Below are 25,085 nucleotides of genomic sequence, written 5' to 3'. Positions count from 1 at the left end.
TGGCTTCATGCCTACTTTTCCCCCTTGTCTATTGCACTCGTTCATTGGTCGGTAACTGAAGATCGGACGTTCTGATTGGGTGTTGGCAAAGGCGGCGCGTTTGAATGAAGCCAACGGATTCTTAAGGGCAAGAAGGTAGATGGGGTGTCCCTAAACAGGTTTTGAGAAGTGTAGGAGTAGGAGGCTCTCCTCGTTGTTCTCTTAGTGCTTGTTTGCCCTAGCTGGAGAAGACGCTTCTACATGTCTCCCTAGGGAAAGTCACACAACGTCAACAGAGATCTGTTGAACAGCTGCATTCTATGACCATAAAGTTGTCACAGCCTGGAATTCTGAAAAGTCCTAGGAAAGAAGGGAGCAGTGATAACGTTTTGAGGCACAAATGGCACTTCTGGTAAAATTGAATGATTGTAAGGGTAAATTGACTAATGTTGTACCTGGGGCAGCTCCCAAGTAGTCTATCGAAATGAATGACCCACCTTCCAATGCTTTAGGAAGTTTGACTTTTGTTTGGAGGCGAAACTAATAGCTTTGTGCTTACTCTTTCCACATTTTTTTTTCTTTTTCCGGAGCTGAGGACCGAACCCAGGGCCTTGCGCTTGCTAGGCAAGTGCTCTACCACTTAGCTAAATCCCCAACCCTGGAATGCACATTTAATTGCTAGGGGGAACAAAAACAAATGGCTAGCTAGTCATTTCACTTGTAAGGAAGCAGGGAAGTCACGTCTCCGTTGTTGCCTTCCTAAATAGTGCAGTTGTGCCATCAACATGTTCCAGGATAGTCTGGACAACACAGTGAGAACCTGTTTTTGAAGGGAGGGTATGTAGTCCAGTGGTAGGGCATTTGCCTAGCATGCATGAGGCTCAAAGTACTATAAAAATATTTTTGAAAATGGATAACCAGGACTGGGTGTGAAACCAAACCCTTGTATAAATATCAGGACAAACTGTAAGGAAGATTGCCCACTGTACAGATGTGTGGAGGAGATCCACACGTCAAGAGGCCACACAAAGATGTCTGTGCTTTTGCTGTTGAGAGCCAACTTAAGACCTGGAATTCTAGAGTAGATGTTGTCTGAAACTTACTGTCTAGAGTCCTTACGTGGATAATTATCACAAGGCCACACCACAAAGACCTGGATTTAATTACCTGTACTGCCCATTCCCCAAACAAAACAACAAAAATCATAAGACAGCTGGGTGTGGTGGCACATGCCTTTAATTCCCAGCACTTGGGAGGCTGAAGCTGGCAGATCTGAATTTGAGGACACCCTGGTCTACATAGTGAGTTCCTGGCCAGCGAGGGCCACCTCAAAAAACAAACAAAAACAAAACCCCCACAAATCTTGATCATCTTGCTCAAAATCTGTTATGAGATGAAGGAATGAAATCTGAACCTGGGATGTCTTCTCTGTGGCACTAACAACTCTACATTGGGCCAAAAGCCTTAAGACTAACTTCTCCAAAACTGGAGAGATGGCTCAGTGGTTAAGAGCCCTTGTTCTTGCAGAGGACCCAAGCTCTGTTTCTGGTACACTCATGGTAGCTAACAACCATCTGTAACTCCAAGAAATCTGACACTGTGTCCTCCACCACCAGCAGGCACACCTGTGGTACCCAGTCAGGCAAAGCACCCCTATTCATAAAATAAATATTTTTATGAAGATTTCCTCCATGGTTCATGCTCAGTGAGTGTCAACGCCTAGAAATGCAGCCTTAAATGTTAGCACACTCTCATTTTACAGACTGCCTGGACCCAGACCTTTGCCTGAGGGATCACCTCACCATAAACCCAGACTAGGACAAGCAATGTCTGTCCTAGGAAGAAGTAGAAAAACTACTTATTAATGAAAGCAATACTTGCCTTTTCTTTTCCAGACAGGGCCTCATGCTGTCCAGGCTGGCCTCACATTCACCATGTAGCTGAGGATGACCAAGAACTTCTGATCCTCCTACATCTTAACTCCTAAGTGCTATAATTAAAAGTATGCATAGCACACCCAGTTTTATTTGGTGCTAGGGATGGAACCTAGGGCCTTATGTCTCTTCAGACAAGATTTACATATACCTTTCTCTGCCCTGCCATCACTTCTTTTCCTAGTGCTGGGATTAAAGGCATGTGATTCCCAAGTATTGAGATTAAAGGTGTATGCCACCACTGCCTGGCTCTGGTTCTCTCCAAACTGAGTCGATCTCATGTAGTCTAGGGTAGCTTTGAACTCACAGAGATCCACCTGAGTGCTAGGATTAAAGGTGCTCACCACTGGGCTAGAGAGATGGCTTAGTGGTTAAGAGCACTGGCTGCTCTTCCAGAGTTCCTGAGTTCAATTCCCAGCAACCACATGGTGGCTCCCAACTATCTGTAATGAGAACTGGCGCCCTCTTCTGGCATGCAGGCAGAACACTGTATACAAGATAAATTTTTTTTGGCTTTTTCAAGACAGGGTTTCTCTGTGTAGCTTTGGCACCTTTCCTGGAACTCTGTAGACCAGGCTGGCCTTGAACTCACAGAGATGTGCCTGCCTCTGCCTCCCGAGTGCTGGAATTAAAGGCATGCACCACCATGCCTGGCCATAATAAATCTTTTTTAAAAAAATGGTATTTGCCACCACTGCCTGGCCGCTATGTTTAATCTAGTGGCTTGTTCTATCCTCTGATCTTCAGGCAAAATTTATTAGGGTAGACAATAGATCAATTTCCCCTTTTTTGTCTAAAATAATAAAAGGTTATAATTAATATAAGAAAAAGTATGCACAATAAGTATATATAATATATATAGTCAAGAATTACATTAGCAATGTCCAGTCCATAAACATTTGACAAAAATCCAATCCAATGTAAAATATTTAAAACTAGTAGTTGCTCTTTAAAGGAAGATTCAATAATCTACCTTTTTATCTTATCATATCCATATCCTCCCTTTTTTCTTTTCAGAGTAAATTCAATAATCTACCCTTTATCCTATCATTTTTATATCTTTTTTAGAGTAGATTCAATAATCTACCTTTTATCTTATATCTATATCCTCTTTTTTTCAGAGTAGATTCAATAATCTACCATATTATCCTATCATTTCTACATAATATATTTCTATATCATATCGCCCTTTCTTCTTTTAAGAGATTGACGAAGACCAATAACAATTTTTAACCAACTCCTAAACAAACATCCATAATCCATTTTTTGGGAATGTGGGTGTGGATTTTAGGCTATTTCCTGATGATTGGGGGCACTGGTAGTCTTAAGAGGATACAAAGAAAATTTAGAATTATGGATAAGACCTGATTGGAGTAGTCTGTGAGTCTGTATCTTCTCAGCTGGCCATCTCGATATTGTCCTGAGCAGTTTGTAGTCCATAGCCGATCTTGGGATGATATTTGTCAGGTTAATGGCATTATCATTGTCCTGCTGGAATTGTTGTTGTGGGGTCCCATCATCTTTAAATTTTATTGTTTTCCAATTTACACCTTTTAGCAAGTTAATTTCCATATCCCAAAACCTCTTATCTAAGTTCCCCAAAGGTACAATGCCAAATGTAAATTCTCAGTCAAGAATTACCTGTGATGTTCTGGGTTCTTCTTCAACCAAGTTTTGCATAGGCTTTGCACCTTCAGAAAACTCTCAGACAAGATTTTTGTATATTGTATACAAATTTTGTATATTGATACAAATTTGAGATTATTTTTGTTAGAACATACTGTATATACTTTGCTAATTTTGTTCAAGGTATTGTACCTATACAACTCATTTAACAATGTAATGCAATTTTCTAGTCCTTGAAAGTTATTATCAACTAATTAGGATGTAAAGAAATGCAAGTTAGTAGTTAGTAGTTAGTCACCTATTACAATGAACTTGTAATATTAGGTATGTTTTCAAGGTCAAACAGAAATATATTTTAAATAGACAGGTCATCTTTAAACACTTCAGAGATCTACAGATTATGGCATTTAAGGTGTTTTAATAACGTAATTTTTTTATGACAATGAGACATGTCTGCTCCTAGCAGAGAAGATGATGGGCACTGAAGAAACTCCATATGGAGTTTACTTTCTTTGTGGCAAGTTAGGCACTGGGCAAGAAAGTGCCTTTACCTCGACTGCTGACAGTATGCTGTCCAAATGGACAAGCAGGACACAAAAGAAAAGACTGCCGAACCTTGCCAAGACAAGGTGGGAAGGCCCTTCAGAATATCCTGTTTCACAGAAAAGTCTGTCAGATATGCTAGGCCTGTTTCCAACGATGGCTGCCCCAGTGTCGCAGAGGAACCTCGGGTGACTCTCTACGCAGCCAGCTGTTTCTGTCATTTCTCACATTTTTTGGAAGTCGCTTGTTCGAGACTGCTTACTCAGTTAATATAATTGCCATCTCAGGTCTCTGAGGGAATTGAAGATTAGATAGTTATAGTTTTCCTTGTTAACAAATTCACAAAAGAAATTCACTAAAGAGATATAAAGTGTATAAGTTTGAAAGACATCAAAAGATAGTTTTGGGTTGGTTATACAAATTAGGATAGAAAGTGAATTAGGTACAACATTTTGGACTCACCAAAATAGGATAAATAATGGAGTATTTTCTCTGCTCTGCCATCACTTTCTTCCTAGTGCTGGGATTAAAGGCGTGTGATTCCCAAATACTGGGATTAAAGGTGTGTGCCACCACTGCCTGGCTCTGTTTCTCCCCTAGACTGAGTCAATCTCATGTAGTCTAGGGTGGCTTTGAACTCACAGAGATCCAGACAGATCTCTGCCTCCCAAGTGCTGGGATTAAAGGTGTGTGCCACCACTGCCTGGCCTGTATGTTTAATCTAGTGGCTGGCTCTGTCCTCTGATCGTCAGGCAAATTTTATTAGGGTACACAACATATCACCACAAAGATGTGTTACATTTGTTTATGTAAAGATGTGTTGCTGTTTCACCTTACCTGCCTAAGGTACCTGATTGGTCTAACAAAAAGCTGAACAGCCAATAGCTAGATAGTAGAGGGGTAAGTGGGGATTGTGGGCAGAGAGAATAAATAGGAGGAAAGAAGAGAAGAGAGAATGAGGGAGAAAGAGAGGGATAGACACTGGGGTCAGCCAGGCAGCCACCAGACAGACAGACATGGAGTAGGACATACAGAATGAAAGAAAGGTAAAAGCACCACGGCAAAATGTAGATGAAAATAAACAGGTTAAAGTAAGTTATAAGAGCTAGTGGGAAAAGCATAAGCTAAGGCCGAGCATTCATAACTAATATTAAGTCTCCATGTCTTTATAGGGAATGGGTTGGTGGCCCAAAAGAAAGCCTGCTACAGAGATGCTCTACTGGTGATTTAACCATGGACCGTGCACCTGCCACAGCGACTCCTACAGCCATTCATAGGCATGTGTGCGTATAGGTGGCAAATGGGGTTTGGCACACCCTACACAGAATTCAACTTCTCCCCCACTCCCCTCCTGCTCACCTACAGGCATATGACTGATGCCTTTCTCCAAAACATACCTTTCATTATGAGTTCTTTCACAGCCCCTGACCTATGCCAGCCACAGCCACATTTCTGAAACCTACCTGAAGGATGAAACCTGGTACAGGGACTATCCAGGAAGTCTCCATGACTTTCACCTCCATTTTGCTAGACAGGTGAACTGGAGGGCTTTCAGGGCATATATCTTCTTGAACCTTTCCCCATACCTGGTACAAGTTAAGGGTTGTTGTAGGCAGAGTTTTCCTGTCTCAGCAGTGCTCCTAAATAACCAAACAAAAACTTAATAATAATTGTAAATGCTCGGCCAAAACTCAGGCTTATTCCTAAGTAACTCTTACAACTTAAATTAACCCATTTCTTTTAATCTACATTTTGTCACATGGCGGTACCTGTATTAGCACAGCATATTCATCTCCTGCTCCTTCTGTGTCTGGCTGACAACTCCTCTGACTCCACATTTCTTCCTCCCAGCATTCTCAGTTTGGCTCTCCTGCCTAACTTTATCCTGTTCAGCTATAGGCCAGTCAGCTTCTTTATTAACCAGTGAGAGTAATACATATTCACAGTGTACAGGATTGTTCCACAGCATTTCCTCCTTTTTGTCTAATTTTAAAAAAGGAAGGTTTTAACTTTAACATAGTAAAACTATATGTAACAAAAACAGTTATCAAGTAAGAATTACAGTTAAAATATTCATTTGCATTTGGAAAATTCAGAGAAAATACCCTATTATCTTTGTGAGTCTAAAGTTTTACACCTAATTTACCTTTTATCATAACTAAGGAAAACTTTAACTATGACTATCTAATCTTCAACTCTGTCAAAGATCCCAGAAGGGTGAAATGCTACCTAATGACAGGGATATCAGGCTGCCTGGATCACCCAAACTTCTTCTGTAACATTGGGGCATCTGACTGTGGCCTCCAGGCCTAGTATATCTGACAGACATTTCTGAGAAGCAGGGAAATCTGAAGGACTGTCCTACCTTGTCTTGGTAAAGTTCAGCAGTCACCTTCCTTGTGTCCTGCTGGTCCAGTTTGGCAGTAACTGTCAGCAATTAAGGCAAGGGCAGTTTCTTTGCCCACATGGCTAGCTTTTGCCATAAAGAAACAAACTCCACATGGAGGTTCTTTGATGCCCATCATCCTCTTTTGAATTAAACTGGTGCTGCCAGGAGCAAATGTGTCTCACTGTCATGAAAAGCCTTAGGTTATTAAAACATTTTAAATGCCATATTCTGTAGGTCTTTTGAAGTATTTGAAGACCATTTATCTATCTAACTATATCTGTTTATGACCTTGAAAATATACCTAACTTGACTATAAGTTTGACTTATAGTCATATAAATAACTAGTTATTAATCTGTATTTCTTAATATACATTATGTTTTTAAATGAGTTTCATAAATACAATACTCCAAACAAGAGTAGAAACATATATTTTAACAAAATTAACTTTAAGTTTGTATTGATAAACCAAAATCCATACCAATGTAAAATATTTTGAGATTAGTAGTTGTTTTTTGGATGAAAGTAGATTCAATAATCCATCTTTTTATCTCATTTCTATATTATATCCCCCTTTTTTCTTTCACAAAGAGATCTTTGAATTTAATCCCTTTGTTTAGGTTTTTTTTTCCTGACCATTATCAATAACAACTTGTAATCATCCTACCTTAAATGATAACAAATATCCATTACCAATATTTTGGGAATGTGGGCGTCGTTCTCTATACTACTTCCTGTTGTTTGAAGGTGCTAACATCTTTTGGGGGAACCTTGAGAAAATCAGGATAAATGTTAAATCTTGGCTGGAGTAGTCTATGAGGCTGGATCATCTCAGCCAGCAGCCTTGAAGTTGTTCCGGACGCAGAACTCACAAACTGCAACAGAGGCATTCTGAGATGTTCCATCATCTGGGCCATCTGTCTTTATTGGTGTCTAGTCTGGACCCTTGCAGACCCTCGATGCTCACGCTGTCTCGAGCATCTGTCACCTGCACTGCGCTGATGCCCCGCAGGTCTCTACTTCCAATGCCTGGCTGCTGCCACTTGCTCTGGCTCTGGTGTCAGCTGTTGTTGGCAGCTTCTGGAGCTTCTGAAGCCACTCGGACTGCCAAGTTCGCAGTGGCTGCTAGGTCCTGGGTGCTGCCCTATGCACCCCAGGTCCCGTCCATGCTCTGGGTATAAAACTATTCTAAATTTCTATTATACTAAAGTCTTACTTAAGCCTATACAGTATTCTTATACCTAAAGTTTATTCTACCCTAATATACCTAAGCCTACATTCCTCAAACTAAACTTATGACTTACTTTAGTAGAATGAGCGAGACATAGAAAGAGACCTAACTTTAACTACTTACTTCAGCTTAACTTGAACTACTCTGCTTTATATTTAAAATTTTACTCCTGAAAAATAGAATACTATCGCCTCAACTTAATTCATTAATTCATTACCAGAAATGCCCCCCCTGCTCCCGTGGTGCCCCCTTCTCTCCTTTCGCCAAGTCCCTGTTCTGTGGGAGTCCCTGAACCTATGCCCCACATTGTGCACCATCTGTGGGGGAGCCTACCCCCACCTTTCCCATGGTACTCTTGAAGAAAGAGGAATAAGAAATATTAGGTAGAAAGAGAGACCTGGCTGATGAAAGACAGAAACACAGGATAGCTTCAGGAGGACCTGGGTCAATACCCAATGGCCCAGAACTTTATTCAAAAGGGCTTTTTATAACAATGCCCAGGGGCGAGGCAAAAGACCCCCCCCCCCCTTGCTATATACAGCCAAGTGTAGATCCTTCCAAAGATCTGGTATCCAGGCCCATGGTCCAATCACCCTCTTATGCAGTCCTTCTGGGTAAAGCAAGCTCAGATCTCACTAGGAAACCTCTGTGGGCTCCCACACTTCTCTTCTCTCCTATTTCTTCTCTTTGCCCACCAGCCCTACCTATCCCTCCATTTCCTAGCTATTGGCTATTCAGCTTTTTATTAGAACAATCAGGTGCCTTAGGCAGGCAAAGCAACACATCTTTACATTAAACAAATGCAGCACAAACAAATGTAACACATCTTTACATCATTAAAGTAATATTCTGCAACATAAACAAATATAACACATCTTTACATAGTTATATTCCACAACACTTTCCAGAACCTGCCAAAATAGCACTACTAGCTTTGGACCAAGCATGCAACACTGAGCCCACAGGGGACAGTTCATATTCAAACCATAACAAGCTCTCATCAGTCATATGCCTGCAGCTGAGCAGGAGGGAGTTGGGGAGAGAAGTTGAATTCTGCATAGTGTGTATCTAATCCTATTTGTCACCTGCGCTCACACATGCCTATGAATGGCTGTAGGAGCCTCTGTGGCAGATATACTGCCCATGGTTAAGTCATCAGAAGAGCATCTCTCTTTGTTTATGAGCTGGTAAGGAAGGAAGTTTCCCAGCTTGCATAGTGAATGGCCGATTATGGGCAATGGCGGCAATGATGGCCAGAAGGGAAGGTAGGCACAGTGGTACCCACAGTCTGCACACATCTGCACCTCTGCATGGACAGGCGCAGGAGGAAAATACAGCCAAAGGTGGCACAAGGTGAAGGCTGTCTGCGGTATGAGAAACTGGCGCTGGACCAGGTGAGCTCTCTGACAGAAGTAGTACAAGGGCCAGGGGTGTGGTTTAGTGGGATAATGCTTGCATAGCGTGCATGGGACCCAGGATTCCATCAATAGCACTGTTAAAAAATACAAAAATGAAACAAAAAGTATAGTATTATAAGCTGGGGTCTCGGCCAGAGCAAAGAGGGCATCTTCTAGCTGGTGTGGTGGTGCACACCTTTAGTCTCAGCACTTGGGAAGCAGAGGCAGGTAGACCTCTGTGAGTTCAAGGCCAGTCTGGTCTACAGAGTGAGTTCCAGGATATCCAGAGCCATAAAGAAACCCTGTCTCAAAAAAAAAAAAAAAAAAAGAAAGAAAGAAAAGAGGTATCTTCTGAGCATGGGTTCATTATTGCCTTGTAGCCAAGAATTCCTGAAGCATTGTCCCGCTGCAGATCCTGCACTTATGGCTCCAAGTCACTCCACAAGGCCTTGCCATACTTCCATGGTGAGTACTCCCTTAAACAGGTTGTATCAAGGGTAAAGTTTTCTCCTCCTTTCTAACAAGGTTTGACTATGTACCTCAGGCCAGCCTTGAATGCATGGTGATTCTCCCCCTTCCTCCTCCCAAATATTGGGGTTACAGGCATACACTACCATATCTGGCTTCTTCAAGATTCTTGATTCTTCTTTCTTCAATTTTCATTTCTTACTCTTGCTTTTTGTAAAACAAGAGAGTTTGGATCTCTTTGAGTTTGAGGCCAGCCTGGTCTACATAGTGAGTTCCAGGAATAGTCAGGACTGTGTTAAGAGAGACTGTCTCAAAAAGAAAAAAAAAAAGAAGAAGAAGAAAGAAGGAAGAGAGAGAGGGGGAGAATGAAATTGTCTTTGCGGGCTGTGGTGGGGCAGTTGTGTGTGGACGGAGAGCAGCACCAGATAGTGTTCATTCAAGGCACAGGGCTCCTGTGGGACCTTTATCCAGAGAAGGCCATCTGCTGAAGCTGAAGCAGCAATGTTCTATTTAAGGGAAGAAAAAAACCTGCGGCATGATAGAAAGACAGGGAAAATTCCTGAGGCATAGGAAAGAAAAGGAGTCCTCACTCCCGAGTCTGACTGAAGCCTCTCACTGAGGTGCAAGAATTCCAACACAATTAACACCTGCTATGAAAGCTGCCAACAACGGGGAGACAGTATTCTTTTATATAGAAATATTTTAGCCAAGTGTGATGGCGCACACCTTTGACCCCAGCACTCAGGAGGCAGAGAGACAGGATCTCTGAGTTCAAGTCCATCCTGGTCTTAATTTTTTTGTGTGTTTGGGTGTCTGTGCACCACCCAAATTCCTGCAGTGCTTTGGGAGGCCAGAAGAGGGTGTCAGATCCCCTGAGACTGGAGTTACAGACACCTGTGAGCTGCTGTGTGGGTGCTGGGACTGAACCCAGGTCCTCTCAAAGGAAACCAGTGCTCTTACTGCTGAGCCGGCTCGCCAGATCCCATCCCTGTCCCACACACCTTAACCCATGTTTTTACCTTATCAGATGGTGATCCTGTCCAGTGCATCTTAGGAGTCAGCCCATGATCTCATACCAAAACAGACTGGTAGGAAAAGGCTTCTCAGCAACCCCTTGAGATGTAACTTGAGTGCCACCAAAATGATTTATGTAGCTACTGTGTGACTTTCCTATTAGAAGCTCATGCCCTACTTTCAGGTGCACCTTATAATTTTCCTGGGTACCTTTCAATTTTTTTATGAGCTCCAACTCTGCTTCATACTGGCTCACACTGAAATTCTTTTTTTAAAGTTTTTTTTTTTTTTTTTTTTTTTTTTTTTTGCGGGGGTGGAGGGGGGAAGCATAGAGGAATTGTTCTTTTCTGCCACCTTGTGGGATTCAGGGATCAAACTTAGGTCATCAGACCTTTAAGTAAGTATAAACAGATTGTCCCGACACAGAGGCTTACTATTATTTATGAATGCTTGGCTGATATCTCAGGCTTGTTACTAGCTCATTCTTACACTTAAATTAACCCATAATTCTTATCTATGTTTAGCCACATGGCTTGGTACTTTTTCTCAGTAAGACATTCTCATCGTGTTTCTCTGTGTTTACCAGCAACTCTCTGACTCCACCTTTCTCCCTTAGTTTGGTCACCTATCAACCTTAGTTTGGTCACCCCGCCTATATTTCCTGCTTGACTACTGGCCAATCAGCATTTTATTAAACCAATTTGAGTGACAAATCTTTACAATGTACAAGAGGATTATTCCACAGCAAATAAGTGCCACTACCCTTGGAAATTCCACTTACTGAGCATGGTTGCACATGCCTATAATCACAGCATTCTGGAGATTAAGACAGGAGAATCTTGAGTTCAAAGTCACCTTGGGATAAACAAGGAGAGCCTGTGGGGGAGTGGGGAGAAAGTTGGAAGCAGAACCGCAAAGGGATATGTGTGTACCTACGTCCTTAGCAGCATTATGTAAATAGCCAAACATGGTGGCAAACCAGGGCTCATCAATAGTTGAATGTATAAACAAAATAAAAATGTACAATGGAATATTACCCAACCTAAAATAGAAGGTAATTTCTGACACATACTGAACATGTGGGTATTAAATGATGTTAGTCACACAATGATAAATGCTATGATACTCTACTTATGAGGCATCTGCAGTAGTTTTTGTTGTTTTTGAGACAGGGTTTCTTTGTGTAGCCCTGGCTGACCTGGAACTCACTCTAGACCAGGCTGGCCTCGAACTCAGAGATCTACCTACCTCTGCCTGTGGTGTGCTGGGATTAAAGGCGTGTGACACCACCTCCCAGCCTAGGGAATGGAATTATTTTAATAGATAAATATTTCAGTTGTGAAAGGAAAAAGTTGTGGAGAGTGGATATCTATCAATGTCAGTACATTTGACCACTGAACTATAAAATAATTAAGATGGTAAATTTTATATTGTGTATACTTACCACAATTAAAAATAAAAAATAAGGCTTTTTGAGCATCTCTCTTCCCAGCTCACTAGCCCACTTCCTCCCTTTGGAGTGCCTTTTCCTTTCTTTTTAAATTTTTTTTATATTGTGTGTATATATGATGTTTGGGGAAGAGTGCGTGTGTGAAGCCTGAGGACAACTTTGTGGAGTTGGCTCTCCCCTTCCACCTTTCTGTGGGGTCTGAGGATCAAGTTCATGTCACCAGGCTTGCACGGCAAGCACCTGACCCTGAGCCATGCTGCCAGCCTCTGTCTTCCTTTCTGAACAAACTGTCTCCATTACTAAAAATAAAGAAAAAACAGGGCCTTGGTGGAGGAGGTGTGTCACTGGGAGTGGGCTTTGAGAATTCAAAAGCCCCATCAGGCTCAGTCTGTCTCACACTTGTGAATCATATGTGAACTCTTAGCTACTGCTCCAGCACCTTGCCTGCCTGCAGCCACACTCCCTGCCATGATCGTGGACTAGTGGTAAGCAAGCCCCCAATTATAGGAGGCAGGCATGGAGTCTGTTGAGCTCACTGTCAGGCACGAGGGGAACCTGGAATGTTAAACATGTAGGGTTATGCATTCAAAGTAAGGAATTCACAACCTGTTACCTGCCCAGAAGGCTGGGGCAGATGTGGTAATAGTCTGGTGACCTTTGCACTGTGTGGCAGGAGACCACACCAGATCCCCAGACCCTTATCATAATAAGCTTGTTTTTCTCAATCTATAGAACCCATCTCTATGGAAGGTGTCACATACACTTCACAAAGAGTTTCTGTGTAGTCCCGTCTGATCTTTATTTAGCCTACTTTGTTCAAGAAGATTTGTGTGTGCTTTATTGTGCTCATGGGATTAAGTTAATTATCACAGGAATGGTTGCACTGAATTGTACTATGCTTAAATATACCTAAAGTAAACTACCTAAAGTAAACTACTCCAGGTCAGACTCTCTTAAGTTTGAAACAACACCAGCTACTTAATTGTGTTGAACCAAGCTGGCTTCTTGCCTCTACTGGCTGTGTTGGTTGTAGAGACCCATGCATCAATAAATGTGTAAGTTGCCTTGGTCATGATGTCTTTTCACAGCAATAGAACAGTAACTGTTTTAGTCAGGGTTACTATTGCTGTGATGAAACACCATGACCAAAGCAACTTGGGGAGGAAAGTTTTTTTTTTTTTTTCAGCTTATGCTTCCACATGATAGTTAATCATCAAATGAAGTCAGGACAGGAACTCAAACAGAGCAGGGACCTTGAAGCAGGAGCTGATGCAGAGGCCATGGAGGAGTGCTGCTTACTGGCATGCTCCTCATAGTTTGCTCAGACTGTTTTCTTATAGAACCTAGGACCATCAGCCCAGGGATAACACCACCCACAATGGGCTGGACCCTTCCCCATCAATCACTAATTAGGAAAATGCCCTACAGGTTTGCCTACAGCCTGATCTTATGGAGGCATTTTCTCAATTGAGGCTCCCCACTTTCAGATGACTCCAGCTTGTGTCAAATTGGCATACAACTAGCCAGTAACTAAGACATTTCCTCTACCTAACCTACTGATTGCAATAGCTTTGTAACTAGCTCAGACTCCAGAGCAGTGGTTCTCAGCTTTCCTAATGCTGTGACCCTTTAATACAGCTCCTCATGTTGTGGTGATCCCCAACCATAAAATTACATTTGTTGCTAATTCATAATTGTAATTTTGGTACTATTATGAATTGTAATTAAATATCTGATATGCAGAATATCTGATATGCAACCCCTATAAAAGGGTCAGTCAACCCCCAAGGGGTCATGCCCCACAGGTTAGAACCATTGCTCTAGAGTATAAATTGTTTGCCCAAATGATTGTGCAACTGATTGGCAACAGTGTCTAACACCCTCTATGTTGTTTTGGTGCCTGTCCTGGATCTTGCTCTGTAGACCAGGCTGGCCTTGAACTCACAGAGATCTGCCTGGCTCTGCCTCCTGTGTGCTGGGATTTAAGGCATACGCCACCACCGCCCAGCCTCCAACACCCTTTCTTGGCCTGTGAGGGCACCAGGTACAATGTACATAGTGCACAGACATCAATGCAGGCATAAAATAAATAAAATTTTCAAAAATTAAAGCAAGATGGGCATGGTGACTCAGGGCTAAAATTCCAGAATTTAGGAGACTGAGGCAGGAGGATTGCCATGAGTTCAAGGACAGCCTGGACTACAATGGAAGATGCTGTCTCAAAAGTAAACAAGTAAGCCAGGCTTTGTTAGTGGATTTTTCTGTCTCTCCTGCCAGCTCCCAAATCACGACCTAGAGACTTATTATGAAAGCTCAGCCAATAGCTTAGGCTGGTTTCTAACTGGCTCTTATAACTTAAATTAACCATTTTTATTAATTTACTTACTGCCTCCTGGCTTTATCACCTTCACCCTGTATTGCCCATGCTGCTTCCTCTGATCCCAGCATCTCCTCTTAACTCCGCCATTCTTCTTCCCAGAGTTCTCTCTGCCCCCAAAATCCTACATAGCTACTGGACATTCAGCTGTTTATTAAACCAATCCAAGTGACACATATTTGTTGTTGGTTTTGTGGGTTTTTTTACTTTTTTTTTAATTAATTTATTTATTATATATACAGTATTCTGCCTGCATGTGTCCCTGCAGGCCAGAAGAGGGCACCAGATCTCGTTATAGGTGGTTGTAGCCACATGGTGCTGGGAATTGAACTTAGGACCTCTAGGAGAGCAGTCAGTGCTCTTAACCGTTAAGCCATCTCTCCAGCCCGGGTTTTTTACTCTTTTGGGGGCCTGCCATCCAGTTTCCAAGTAAATACATGGAAACTTATTCTTATTTATGAATGCCCAGCCTTAGCTTGGCTTGTTTCTAGCCAGCTTTTCTAACTGAACTTATCCAATTTCTCTTCTAAGCTTTGCCTCTGGGCTTTTTACCTTCCTTAATTCTATATATCTTTCTTTCCTTCTTACTCTGTGGCTGGGTGACTGGCTCCTGGCATCCTCCTCTCCTTCTCCTTTTCTCACTCCTCCCTCTCTTCTCCTCTCTCTCCTCCCGAGCCTGGATTTCTCCTCCTATTTATTCTCTCTGCCTGGCAGCCCTGCCTATCCCTCTCTCCTGCCTAGCTACTGGGCATTCAGCTCTTTATTACACCAATCAGGTGTTTTAGGCAAAATAACACAGCTTTGCAGATTTAAACAAATGCAACATAAAAGAATGCAATACATTTTTGCATCATTAAACAAATATTCCACAACGCATATTCACAGTGTACAAAAAGATTATTCCACAACGCGGCTTGATCATGCACACCTTTAAATGATAATCAGACCCAGAGAGGCTAAGTCACAAGGAGGGCTCGAAGGGGAAAGAGAATAGATTCCGGGTGTGGGCTGGGGGTGGGTGGGGATGGGATTAGGAGGGATCAGGTGCAGGGAGGAATGGAGGGAGAGAGTACTGGGAGAGACAACCGGGTCGGAAACTCCCTGGAATCTACCAGGGTGACCCTAGTGAAGACTCCTGGTAATGGGGGATACGGAGTCTGAACCGGCCATCTTCTGTAACCAGGCAAGGCCCCCAGTGCGGGGACTGGTACACCAACCCAGCCACAAAACCTTCAACTTATAATTTGTCCTGCGTGCAAGATGTGCTGGGTTAAAGATGGTGCAGAAATGGTGGGAGCAGCTAATCAATGACCGGTCCAGATTGAGACCCTTGCCACGAAAGGGAGCCCACCCCTGACGCTGCCTGGAGGGCCAGGACCCAGAGGCTGGATGGCCCAAAGACCTAGGATAGAACCTAACACCACTGGCAAAAAAAAAAAAAGTCAGTGAATGATTCCTAGTGAGATTCTGCTGCACTCGCAGACCAGAGCCTAGCATAATCATCACCAGAGAAGTTTCATCCAGCACCTGATAGGAGCAGATGTAGAGACTCACAGCCAAACATTAGGCGGAGCTCAGGGAATCCCTCAGAAGGGAAAGGATTGTAGGAGCAAGCCAGAGGTGTCAAGAACACCACAAGAACAAGGCCCACAGAATTAACTAAGCAATGCTCACAGGGGCTCACAGAGACTGGAGCAGCAATCAGAGAGCCTGTCTGGGTCTGACCTAGGTCTTCTACATAAATGCTATGGTGTTCTTGTGGTACTAGCAGTGGGATCTAGGGGCTGTCTCTGACTTTTTGTTTGTTTTGGTTTTTTGGTTTTTGGAGACAGGGTTTCTCTGTGTAGTTTTGGAGCTGGGATTAAAGGCGTGCGCCACCACCACCCAGCTTTGTCTCTGACTTTGGAACCCTTTTCCTCCTACTGGGTTGCCTTGTCCAGCCTTGATAGAAGAGTATGCGCCTAGTTTTATTGTAACTTGTTATGCCGTGTTTGCCGGACATCCCTGGGAGACCTGCTCTTTTCTGAAGGGAACTGGAGGAGCAGTGGATCTGGGGGGAAGGGGAGGTGTGTGTGTGTGGGGGGGGGGTGCTGGGAAGACAGGCAGGGGGGCAACTGAGGTTAGGATGTAATATATGAGAGAAGAATAAATACGTTAATTAATTCTCTTGAAAAATTAAATTAATTAATAAATAATTAAATGGTGGTTGTTTTTGACAAAATCTCAATGTTCAATTACCAATAAAGACTCGGGAGCCAGATGCTGAGGTGAAAGCCTGCTAGCTCAGAGAAGTAGAGAAAGTACCCAGCTGACCTTCCTCCAACTCTAACTTCCCAGAAAGAGACCTTTCTCAAACAAGCCGCACTCCTCCAACTCAATGTCCTTCCCTTCTACTTCCTGTGTGTCTCTCTGTCCTGAGTCCCTCTTACTCTCTATGGTTTTTTCTTGTTCACTTCCTGTCAACTGGTTGCTTGCTCTGCCTCTTGATCTATAGTTGACTTTATTTAATCCTGTTTACAATAAACAAAAAGCTCTTGGATTAAAATTGTGTGCTAGGGCTGAGCCACACCACAACTAGAAACAGGTTTTTCCAGTGTATAATGCAATCTCAGTGTGATCAAATATCCTGCAACAAATGGTGCCTTAAAAAAAAAAAAATTCTGCTGAGGCTAAGGCTGGAGCTATGGGCTGTGTAGTTAAGAGCACTTACTGCTCTTGCAGAGGACTTGCGTTTAGTTCCCAGCACCCACATAGTGGCTCACAACAGTCTTTAAATCCAGTTCTAAGGATGTGATGCCTTCTTCAGGCCTCTGTGGACACTAGGCCTCTGTGAACATAGAGCACTTACATACATGCAGACAAAACATCCACACACATAAAATAAACATCAACATTTTAAAATATTACCAAAAGAAGTTAGATACAAAAGACTACATTTTATGATCGCATTTGTACAAAAATGTCCAAAATCAAACTGTATGGAAGGGGACAGGTGCAGGACATGGTACACAGACATGCAGGCATGCAGAGCACCGATACTCCAGTGAGTCTTTATAAGGACAACAGCGATGGGGACGGTGGTGGCACACGCCTTTAACCCCAGCACTTGGGAGGCAGAGACAGTCGGATCTCTGAGATCAAGGTCAGCTTGGTCTGCAGAGCGAGATCCAGAACAGCCAGGGCTACACAGAGACCCTGTCTCGAAAACAAAACAAACAAAAACCCCAGCAACGAAAAAGAAAGTAGATGGCTTACTAAGGACCACATAAGGGACGAGTGGGAGCAGTTATGGCCAAGAGGCGTGTGGTTTCTTCTGGAGGAAACACACTAAAATTGCAGTGGTAGTTCTGTCCTCAGAGACTATGCTGCTGAGGTGGCTCAGCAGGGAACGACACCTGCTGGCCAAACCTGACAACTCGAATTCAACCCCCCCAAATCCACAGGGTGGAAGGAATGGACCCCCTCAAGTTGTTCTATGACCTATCTGCACATGCTACGGCATGCCCCGCCCCCAGTAAATAAGTAATTTTAAGTTTTAAAAACCATTTATTTTTTCATTTTTCTCAAGGCTCTGGGGACTAAACACTACTTCATTGTGCATTTGAATGGGTGAATTGTATGATATGTGAATATTTCAAGAAAAGTATTAATTAGCCATATAGTGGTGCTTACCTGTAATTCCAGCACTTGGGAAGCTAAGGCAGGAGGATTGCTGTGAGTTTCCAGCCATCCTGGGCCCTGTGATGACTATTCTTTGTGGTCAACTTGACTACATCTGGAATTAACTAAAACCCAAGTGGCTGAGTACACCTGTGAGGGATTTTTTTCTTCATTAAGTCTTTTGAAGTGGGAAGATCCACCCTTTGTGCGGGGCAGGTGAGACAGGATTTCTGTGTGTGGTCTTGGCTGTCCTGGAACTAGCTCTGTAGACCAGGCTGACCTTGAACTCACAGAGATCCACCTTGACTCTGCCTCCCAAGGGCTGGGATTAAAGGTACCTGTCACCAGTGCCCAGCAGTAAGTTCCAGGAAAGGCGCAAAGCTGCACAGAGAAACCCTGTCTCGAAAAACCAAAAAAAAAAAACAAAAAAAACAAAAAACATACTTTTTAAAAAGTAATTTTTTTCTTTAAAAAAAAAAGTGAGCAATTGAGGAAGACACCCAACAATAGTTTCTGGCCTCCACATACACATAGCGACACACACACACACACACACACACACACACACACACACACACACACACACACACACACACACACACACACACACACTTGGCCCGGTTTGGAACTGGGAATCCTAGGGAAGTCAGGGGCTTCGGTTAGGTGGTGAAGGCACATTCATAGTGCAAAACGCCAGTCAATGCCCACTTCTTCCCCACCCACAGTCCAGCTCCTAATAAAGAGTCTATTAGTGCAGGCTCTCCAAACATTAGGATTCTTTTCCTTATCATTTAATTCCTAACTACCTGACACCCTCCACAGGACAGGCTCCTCTTCAAAGGGTTACTTCCGCGAGCCCAGAATAGAAAGGACACTGGACCTGCTCCACCGGGCAACCCCAGGCTGGTTATTGGTCTCCTGCAATGGAGCCTCTACTGCAACCTTCCAGGTGGCCTGCAGACGGGACTCTAGGAAGAAGTGAACATACACGCCAGAGAAGGAAGCTACTGCATCCAGCATTCTCCCCACTTAGGCTCTGCCCAGTCTCTCCAGAAACTGAACAAGCCAGAGGACGCACCGGCCCTAATCGTTAACTTTGGATCTTCAGGGTTCACGCCCCTCTTTTTCCCTCACTCCCAGATCCTCAACCCCGAGGAACCTAAGAGAATGGGAATTTCTCACGTCGTCAGCACTCGATGTTTACTGGCATAGGAACAAGAAAAAAAATACGGAGAGGGTTTTCAAAAGGTGGAGAAACTGTAGCTTCACTACAGTTGTCCAAATATATCAAGAAACCTGTCATAGTAGTTGACTGCTGACCGGTCTTTGAAAAATGACGCTATTCGGTCGACTAGTGCTCAAGCCTTACTGCCCTCAATTACAATGGCGGTGCTGTCCCAGTTTAACTTCTTGCCCCTAGATATCATGGCCGCCTGGCGGTTTCACGTAGTTTCTCCTAACCCCGGAAGACCGGGGCCGGCGATTGGGCGGTGCCCAAGACACAGAGAAGAAGGCCTCTGACGGTTGGACAGAGCTGCGTAAGCCTGGTTTTAAAGAAGCCGGAGGTGGGAGCTGTCGAAAACCCGGGATCCTTGGAAAGCTGCGGTGAGCGGCGCAGGGGAGGGGTGGGAGTGGGGGGGACCGCGCTGGAGAGAGGGCAGAGAGGCGGGCGGGGAAGGAAACGTTTGAGCCATCTGGTCCCGGGCTTCCGAGAACGCGGGGCGGGGATCCTAGCGGGGCGGGGGCTTGGGGTGGGATGTTACCGGTGGGCTGGATCTTCCGGGATTGGAGTGAATGGGGTATCGGTTTGACAGTGTGCATCCCGGAATTCGGACTGAGTTCGTTGATGAGCTTGGGCCTCCCCCGAGTGGAACTTAGTTAAGACGAAGCTCACAGTGGGAGGAGGCGAGTCGCGCGGCTTCTGATTGGAAGAACCGCACTGTAGGATTCTTTCCACAGAGAGCCAATTTAGGCGATCTGGAGGGAGGGAGGGAGGGAGGGCTGTTAGTATGTGGAGCAATTCTTCTGGAGCCCTTGCTTGGCGGGGCCAGGATCACCGAGGAATCTAGCGGAAACGGAGCCTCCCAGGACCGGGATCCCAGCGGATCCCTGAGAACCTCAGAGAGGCATCTACAGAGACAAAGGTCTCAGGAGCCTCCAGCCGCGGAAGAGCTGTGACCGCCGCAATTTAGTCTCGGCAGGTGCCAGGCAGGGCCCGAGTGATCAAGGCGGCTGCAGCGGGAGGACCCGGCTCCAAGCGGCCAGCTGGGGGCGCCCTTTCAAGGAAGGGCCTGTAGCCTACCGGGAGCCACAGGCGAACCATGAAGGGCGGAACCCCGGGGGAGGAGCTGGATCTCATTCCCCACTCCCCTGTTCCCCCTTTACCCCAGGCTGCAGCCTGGGATTCCCCAGGGACTCCCCGGAACCTCCGCTTTCCCCATGGACTTGCCTGGGGACTCCAGGTGAGAGCGCACCCTGCCCGCCTGCCTGTCTTAAGCCCGGGACACAGGGATCCTGGCGGCTGTACCCGACCACCACAGAGCCAACAACCGGTTCAAGCAACTGTCTTCTACTTCTTTCACCCTCCAGCCCTTCTAGACAGTCAAGCCTGTGCCGCCAGCCCCTAGCCCGAGCATTATGGGAAGCCAGGAGCCCGAAAAGACCGAGGCTGCAGCCTTTGGGGTGCCCTTCGCCCCTGGAAAAGGCCTCTCGGCGGGTCCTGGCCGTGGTGCTGGAAGATGTCATGGCTCCAAACAGGGTGAGCCTTTTAACTTAAAGACCCCTCTCTCTTCCCTGTCCTCCACCCCCGCCCTGGCTCCCTACTAAAGTTAGACCAGATCTCTAAGCCAGCGGTCAAGGCAGTCTCCTTAATGCAAGACTTCTGTATGATTCTGGGTAACTAGTGTGTCTGTCCTTCCCTACCCTCCACTGAGCTGGAACCATATCCTACTAAGTAGGAATGAGAAACTCTTCTGACTGCCCTGTGCCCCTGGGAAATACGCTGGTGGTGTCTTTGGCTACATGATATGAGAAAACTGTCACCTCTTTTTCCATTTCTTCAGAGCCTGGGTTGAAGATTAGATCATTTACATTTTACACCTGTATCTCCTAACTCTAATATCTCACCCCTAATTCAGCCCAAATCACTTCCTTTAGGGATCTGAGTGAATTCTAGCCAAATCCATCTCCTCTGTGACTAGGGACACTGAGGCACAGAAGATCCTGTCCAGTTGGCCCCATTCCATTACTTTGCTCTTTGCTGTTTTGTCTTATTGAGACAGGGTCTCACCTTTTAGCCCAGGCTGACCTGGAACTCCAAGTCCTCTTGGTGTTAGTCTCACAAGTGCTGGGATTGTAGGCATGAGAACAGCTTGGCTTCCTTTTAACGACTCTTCCTCTCTTAGGTCCCCCTGGCATACCAAGAGGACACGTCCAGCTCAATGAATCACAACAATCATCAGGATTCTGTCTGCAGACAGTCACCTGCTTTACTGGGACCCCAGCAGGTCAAGTGGGACTTACAAGCCAGGTGAGTGTGACATGGAAGGGAATAAGCTGAACGCAGCCGAGCCCACTGATCTTCCTGTTCTTTCTCTAGGCCTCCTGACCCACTGCATTTGTGCCGAGAACCCTTGAGCCGCGTCCACCACTCCTCCCCCACCTCAAGGATGAGATCAAGGGCAGCCCCTGGCCCAGGAGAGAGCCCTTCACAAAAGACAGACCAGGTCACCCAACCCACCCTGCTGGTGGTCCTGGAAGACATTGCCAGTCCCAGACAACCAGCTGAGGTATAAGAAAGAATGATGAAGATAGCTGGGTCCAGCGAGGGCAAGCATTAGGCTGGGGGTGGATTTCTGTAAAGCAGATTTCTGTAAAAACAAAACTTTTTAAAATAATTTATTTTTTATTTTTTGTGCACTGTTGTTTTGCTTGCATATGTAAGAGCACTGGACCCCTGGAACAGGAGTTAGACAGTTGTGAGCTGCCATGTGGGTGCTGGGAACTGAACCTGGGTCCTCTGGAAGAGCAGCAGTGCCTCTTAACTGCTGGGCCATCGCTCCAGTCCCCTTCCCCCCCTTTTTAGACAGGGTTTCGCTATGTAGACTTGGGTGGCCTAGAACTTGCTGTGTAGACCAGGCTGGCCCAATGTAGAGCCTGCCTCTACTTTTCAAGGCTTGTGCCACCACCCCAATGACAACATTTTATGTGCTAGACACTACCTGAATAAAGCATGTAAGAAAAAAATCTTTTCTGTACAACCGAACAGGTATCTGGGGAATGAGTGAGGACATGGGAAGCTGGGGAAGCCAAAGATGGCTTCCTGCTTTTTTATAACACCTCCCCTGTTTATATCCAGGGTTTTGCTGAAGATAGGCCCAACTTCATTGTCCCAGCACAAAGGTAAGAGGGCTAGGGGAGGGATTATCAAAGCTATCATCCAGCTATCTCTAGCTGGGGCATCAGGAGTTACTTGTCTACTCCTTCCTTATACCACCTTCAGGAGCCTTAAAGGCCAGGGGAAGCACTGGCCTAGGAGGGAGCCGGACTTGGAAGCACCCCCAACTCTTACTTTGTCCCTTCACCCCAGAGCTGAGCCTGTGACAAAAGTTCATCAGCCAATGCCTGCAGCCAGAGAACTAGAAGCTCCATTCCAGCCGTCCACTCTGCCTGCTGACCCTCCAGACAGCCCACTACCAGGTACGGACTTGAATAGAGGAATAAGACTCAAAAGTCTGGAGTAGCAATGTGAGCTTAAAACATCAGGGGCAGAACTAAGGGTGGGACTTAACCCCTTCCCAGGGCAGAACAGGATGTACAAAAATGGGATTTGGACCTCAGGGACTTGAGGGGTTCTTGCTTTGCTTTGCAATACTGGGGATCAAATCCAGGGTTTAGCAAGTGTTAGGCAATCCTAATTACAGGACTTTAGGAGCAGGTTCACTCATCTAGAGACAGGTTAGTGTCTGGGGAAGAGACTGAGGCTTGTGAGGTGGTGCTTAAATCACCCAAGGGTGAGGAATGCCCACCTGTGACCCTCTCCTTTCCTCAGCCCCAGATCCTGCTCTGGAGGCCCCATTGACCCCACCACCGTCCAGCCTTTTACGCCCCCGTCTCAGTCCCTGGGGCTTGGCCCCTCTCTTCCGTTCCGTCCGATCCAAGCTTGAGAGCTTCGCTGACATCTTCCTCACGCCTAACAAAGCACCACAGCCTCCACCCCCATCACCTCCCATGAAATTGGAGTTGAAGATTGCTATCTCAGAGGCTGAGCAGTCCAGGGCTACTGAGAGAATTGCATCTGTCAGCCCCCGGCCCCCTATCCGCCAGTGGCGGACTCAGGACAATTCCCCAGCATCTGTCCCTAAGTTATCTCTGGGCCGAAGCTACTCCTGCCCTGATCTAGGGCCCCCTGGCCCAGGTAGCTGTACCTGGCCTCCTGTTCCATCCCAGCCAAGCCAGTCCAGGCCCCGGAGACATACTGTGGGTTGTGGGGAGATGGCCCGGATCCCACCACCTCCTCGGCCCTGTCTCCGGAAAGAGGTCTTCCCTCTTGGAGGAGTGGGAGCCTCATCTTCTCTCACTACATCTTGCTCATCCACTGCATCCACTTCCTTCTTCTGCGAACCAGCAGAACCCAGGTAGTGCTCTCGATAAACCCTTCTGGAAGCCTTGGCCACAGCCTGAGCCTGGCTTCTTTGCTCAGTAACCAGTGACAGAAGACGGGTGTATTGCTGTGTGTGTTCCCTTGTCCCTGACTATTGACCATCTCTGCAGATTGGGTTCAACCAAGGGGAAGGAGTTAAAAGCCTCAAAGGACAAGGTGTTTTCTGACCCAGAGACCAAGGTAATGAGTAAAGAGACAGGAGCCAGCTGAGGCCTGAGTCCATGCCTTTCTTTCACCCTCTGCCCCATTTTTGCAGACCATGGGAAAGGTTTCTAGATTCAGAATACGGAGGACGCCTGTCCGTCTACAACCAAACCTTACACCAATGGGGCTGCCTCGACCAGTGAGGTGAGAGGCTCACAGAGCAGGGAGCTGCCTTAATAACTCCTATTCCTGAAGTATGGCCTTGTCTCCTCTCAGGGAGTGTAGTCCAGCCTGGAAGATTAAGTTCAGCAAGGTCCTGGCTTGTGCTTATAACTTCTCAGATGTCACTTCTGACTCTTGCATGGCCCAGAAACTGAAATTCAGTCAGACTTTACCCGTGCCTTCTCAGGGTCTCCCTGCTCAAGGTTTCTCAGTGCCCTCTGCTTTCTGCTTCCAGGTTAAACAAGAAGGAGTTCACTTTGGAAGAAATTTATACCAATAAGAATTACCAATCGCCCACAGCCAGAAGGTGAGAAACCTGGAAGGTCTGAGGGTAGTAGAGGGTTGTTCGAACCCGGGAGCATGCTGGTAAACACTTCTCCTCCCTGCCTGGCCCAGGACCTTTGAGACCATCTTTGAGGAACCACGGGAGCGCAATGGGACTCTGATTTTGACCAGCTCTAAGAAACTCCGACGGGCTGTAGAATTTCGGGACAGCAGCCGTCCTCGGTCCCGTCGACCATCACGAGGGGTCCGCACTGCAGCTGGCAGGACCCCTACTCCCAACCGGGCACCCAGTCAGGATGTGGGACCTCTGCTGCAAGAACGGCTGAAGGAGCTAGATGCCTTGCTCCTGGAGGAGGAGATAGATAGGGAACATTCCTGTCAGCTCTAGGAGCTCCAACTGTTTGTCCATCCATCCTTCAGGGAGGGGGTAAATCTCTGGATCAATTGTATTTTTTCTCTATATTTCTATAAAGTTTTCAATATGTTTCTGATTCCTTTGTGTCTTCAGCAGAGTTTGAGATCAGTTAGTTATACTAGCTCATGTTTCTGTTGCTCACCAAAGGAGTAGAGAAAGGGGATAGTGCCAGAGAAGAAAACAGGGGTTGCAGACAAGGAGGGTAGACATAGAGTTCCTCACCCCACTCTCATCCCCAGGCAGTGCTAGGGGATCAAACCTAGACTGCTGTACCTCTGAGCTACATCTCCA

General features: G+C 45.5%; 1 protein-coding gene across 4 annotated transcripts; it reads left to right on the top strand.

The window, feature by feature from the left end:
- The first annotated feature begins 20 nt into the window (after window positions 1–20).
- On the top strand, window positions 21–24,870 carry Prr14 (proline rich 14). 4 transcript variants are annotated; one of them, XM_052713961.1, is made up of 14 exons: window positions 21–135; window positions 9,478–9,562; window positions 18,889–19,671; window positions 20,457–20,528; window positions 20,656–20,824; window positions 21,471–21,595; window positions 21,665–21,854; window positions 22,424–22,467; window positions 22,559–22,764; window positions 23,117–23,702; window positions 23,839–23,908; window positions 23,985–24,076; window positions 24,330–24,401; window positions 24,491–24,870. In XM_052713961.1, the coding sequence occupies exons 4-14, from the start codon at window positions 20,506–20,508 to the stop codon at window positions 24,765–24,767; spliced, it is 1,854 nt and encodes a 617-aa protein (XP_052569921.1). In that variant the 5' UTR covers window positions 21–135; window positions 9,478–9,562; window positions 18,889–19,671; window positions 20,457–20,505; the 3' UTR covers window positions 24,768–24,870. The 4 variants fall into 4 exon arrangements, with proteins under 4 accessions (XP_052569921.1, XP_052569922.1, XP_052569924.1 ...); XM_052713962.1 differs by lacking the exon at window positions 21–135 and adding an exon at window positions 5,745–9,094; XM_052713964.1 differs by lacking the exons at window positions 21–135; window positions 9,478–9,562; window positions 18,889–19,671 and having other exon boundaries at window positions 20,066–20,528; window positions 22,655–22,764.
- Window positions 24,871–25,085: the final 215 nt, after the last annotated feature.

This window comes from Peromyscus californicus, unplaced genomic scaffold, assembly GCF_007827085.1.
Source record: "Peromyscus californicus insignis strain IS unplaced genomic scaffold, ASM782708v3 Scaffold_4__1_contigs__length_199733344, whole genome shotgun sequence".
NCBI classification, from domain to species: domain Eukaryota; kingdom Metazoa; phylum Chordata; class Mammalia; order Rodentia; family Cricetidae; genus Peromyscus; species Peromyscus californicus.
The sequence above is the reverse complement of the archived record's forward strand: the minus strand, read 5'-3'. Positions and strand labels throughout refer to the sequence as shown.

Bases quoted from the DNA above. Each gene is read 5' to 3' on its own strand.
- Prr14 (XM_052713961.1), top strand. From the start codon at position 20,506: ATGGACTTGCCTGGGGACTCCAG. The intron at 20,529-20,655 runs GTGAGAGCGCAC...TTCACCCTCCAG, and splicing joins GACTTGCCTGGGGACTCCAG to CCCTTCTAGACAGTCAAGCC. The intron at 23,703-23,838 runs GTAGTGCTCTCG...CCATCTCTGCAG, and splicing joins TGCGAACCAGCAGAACCCAG to ATTGGGTTCAACCAAGGGGA.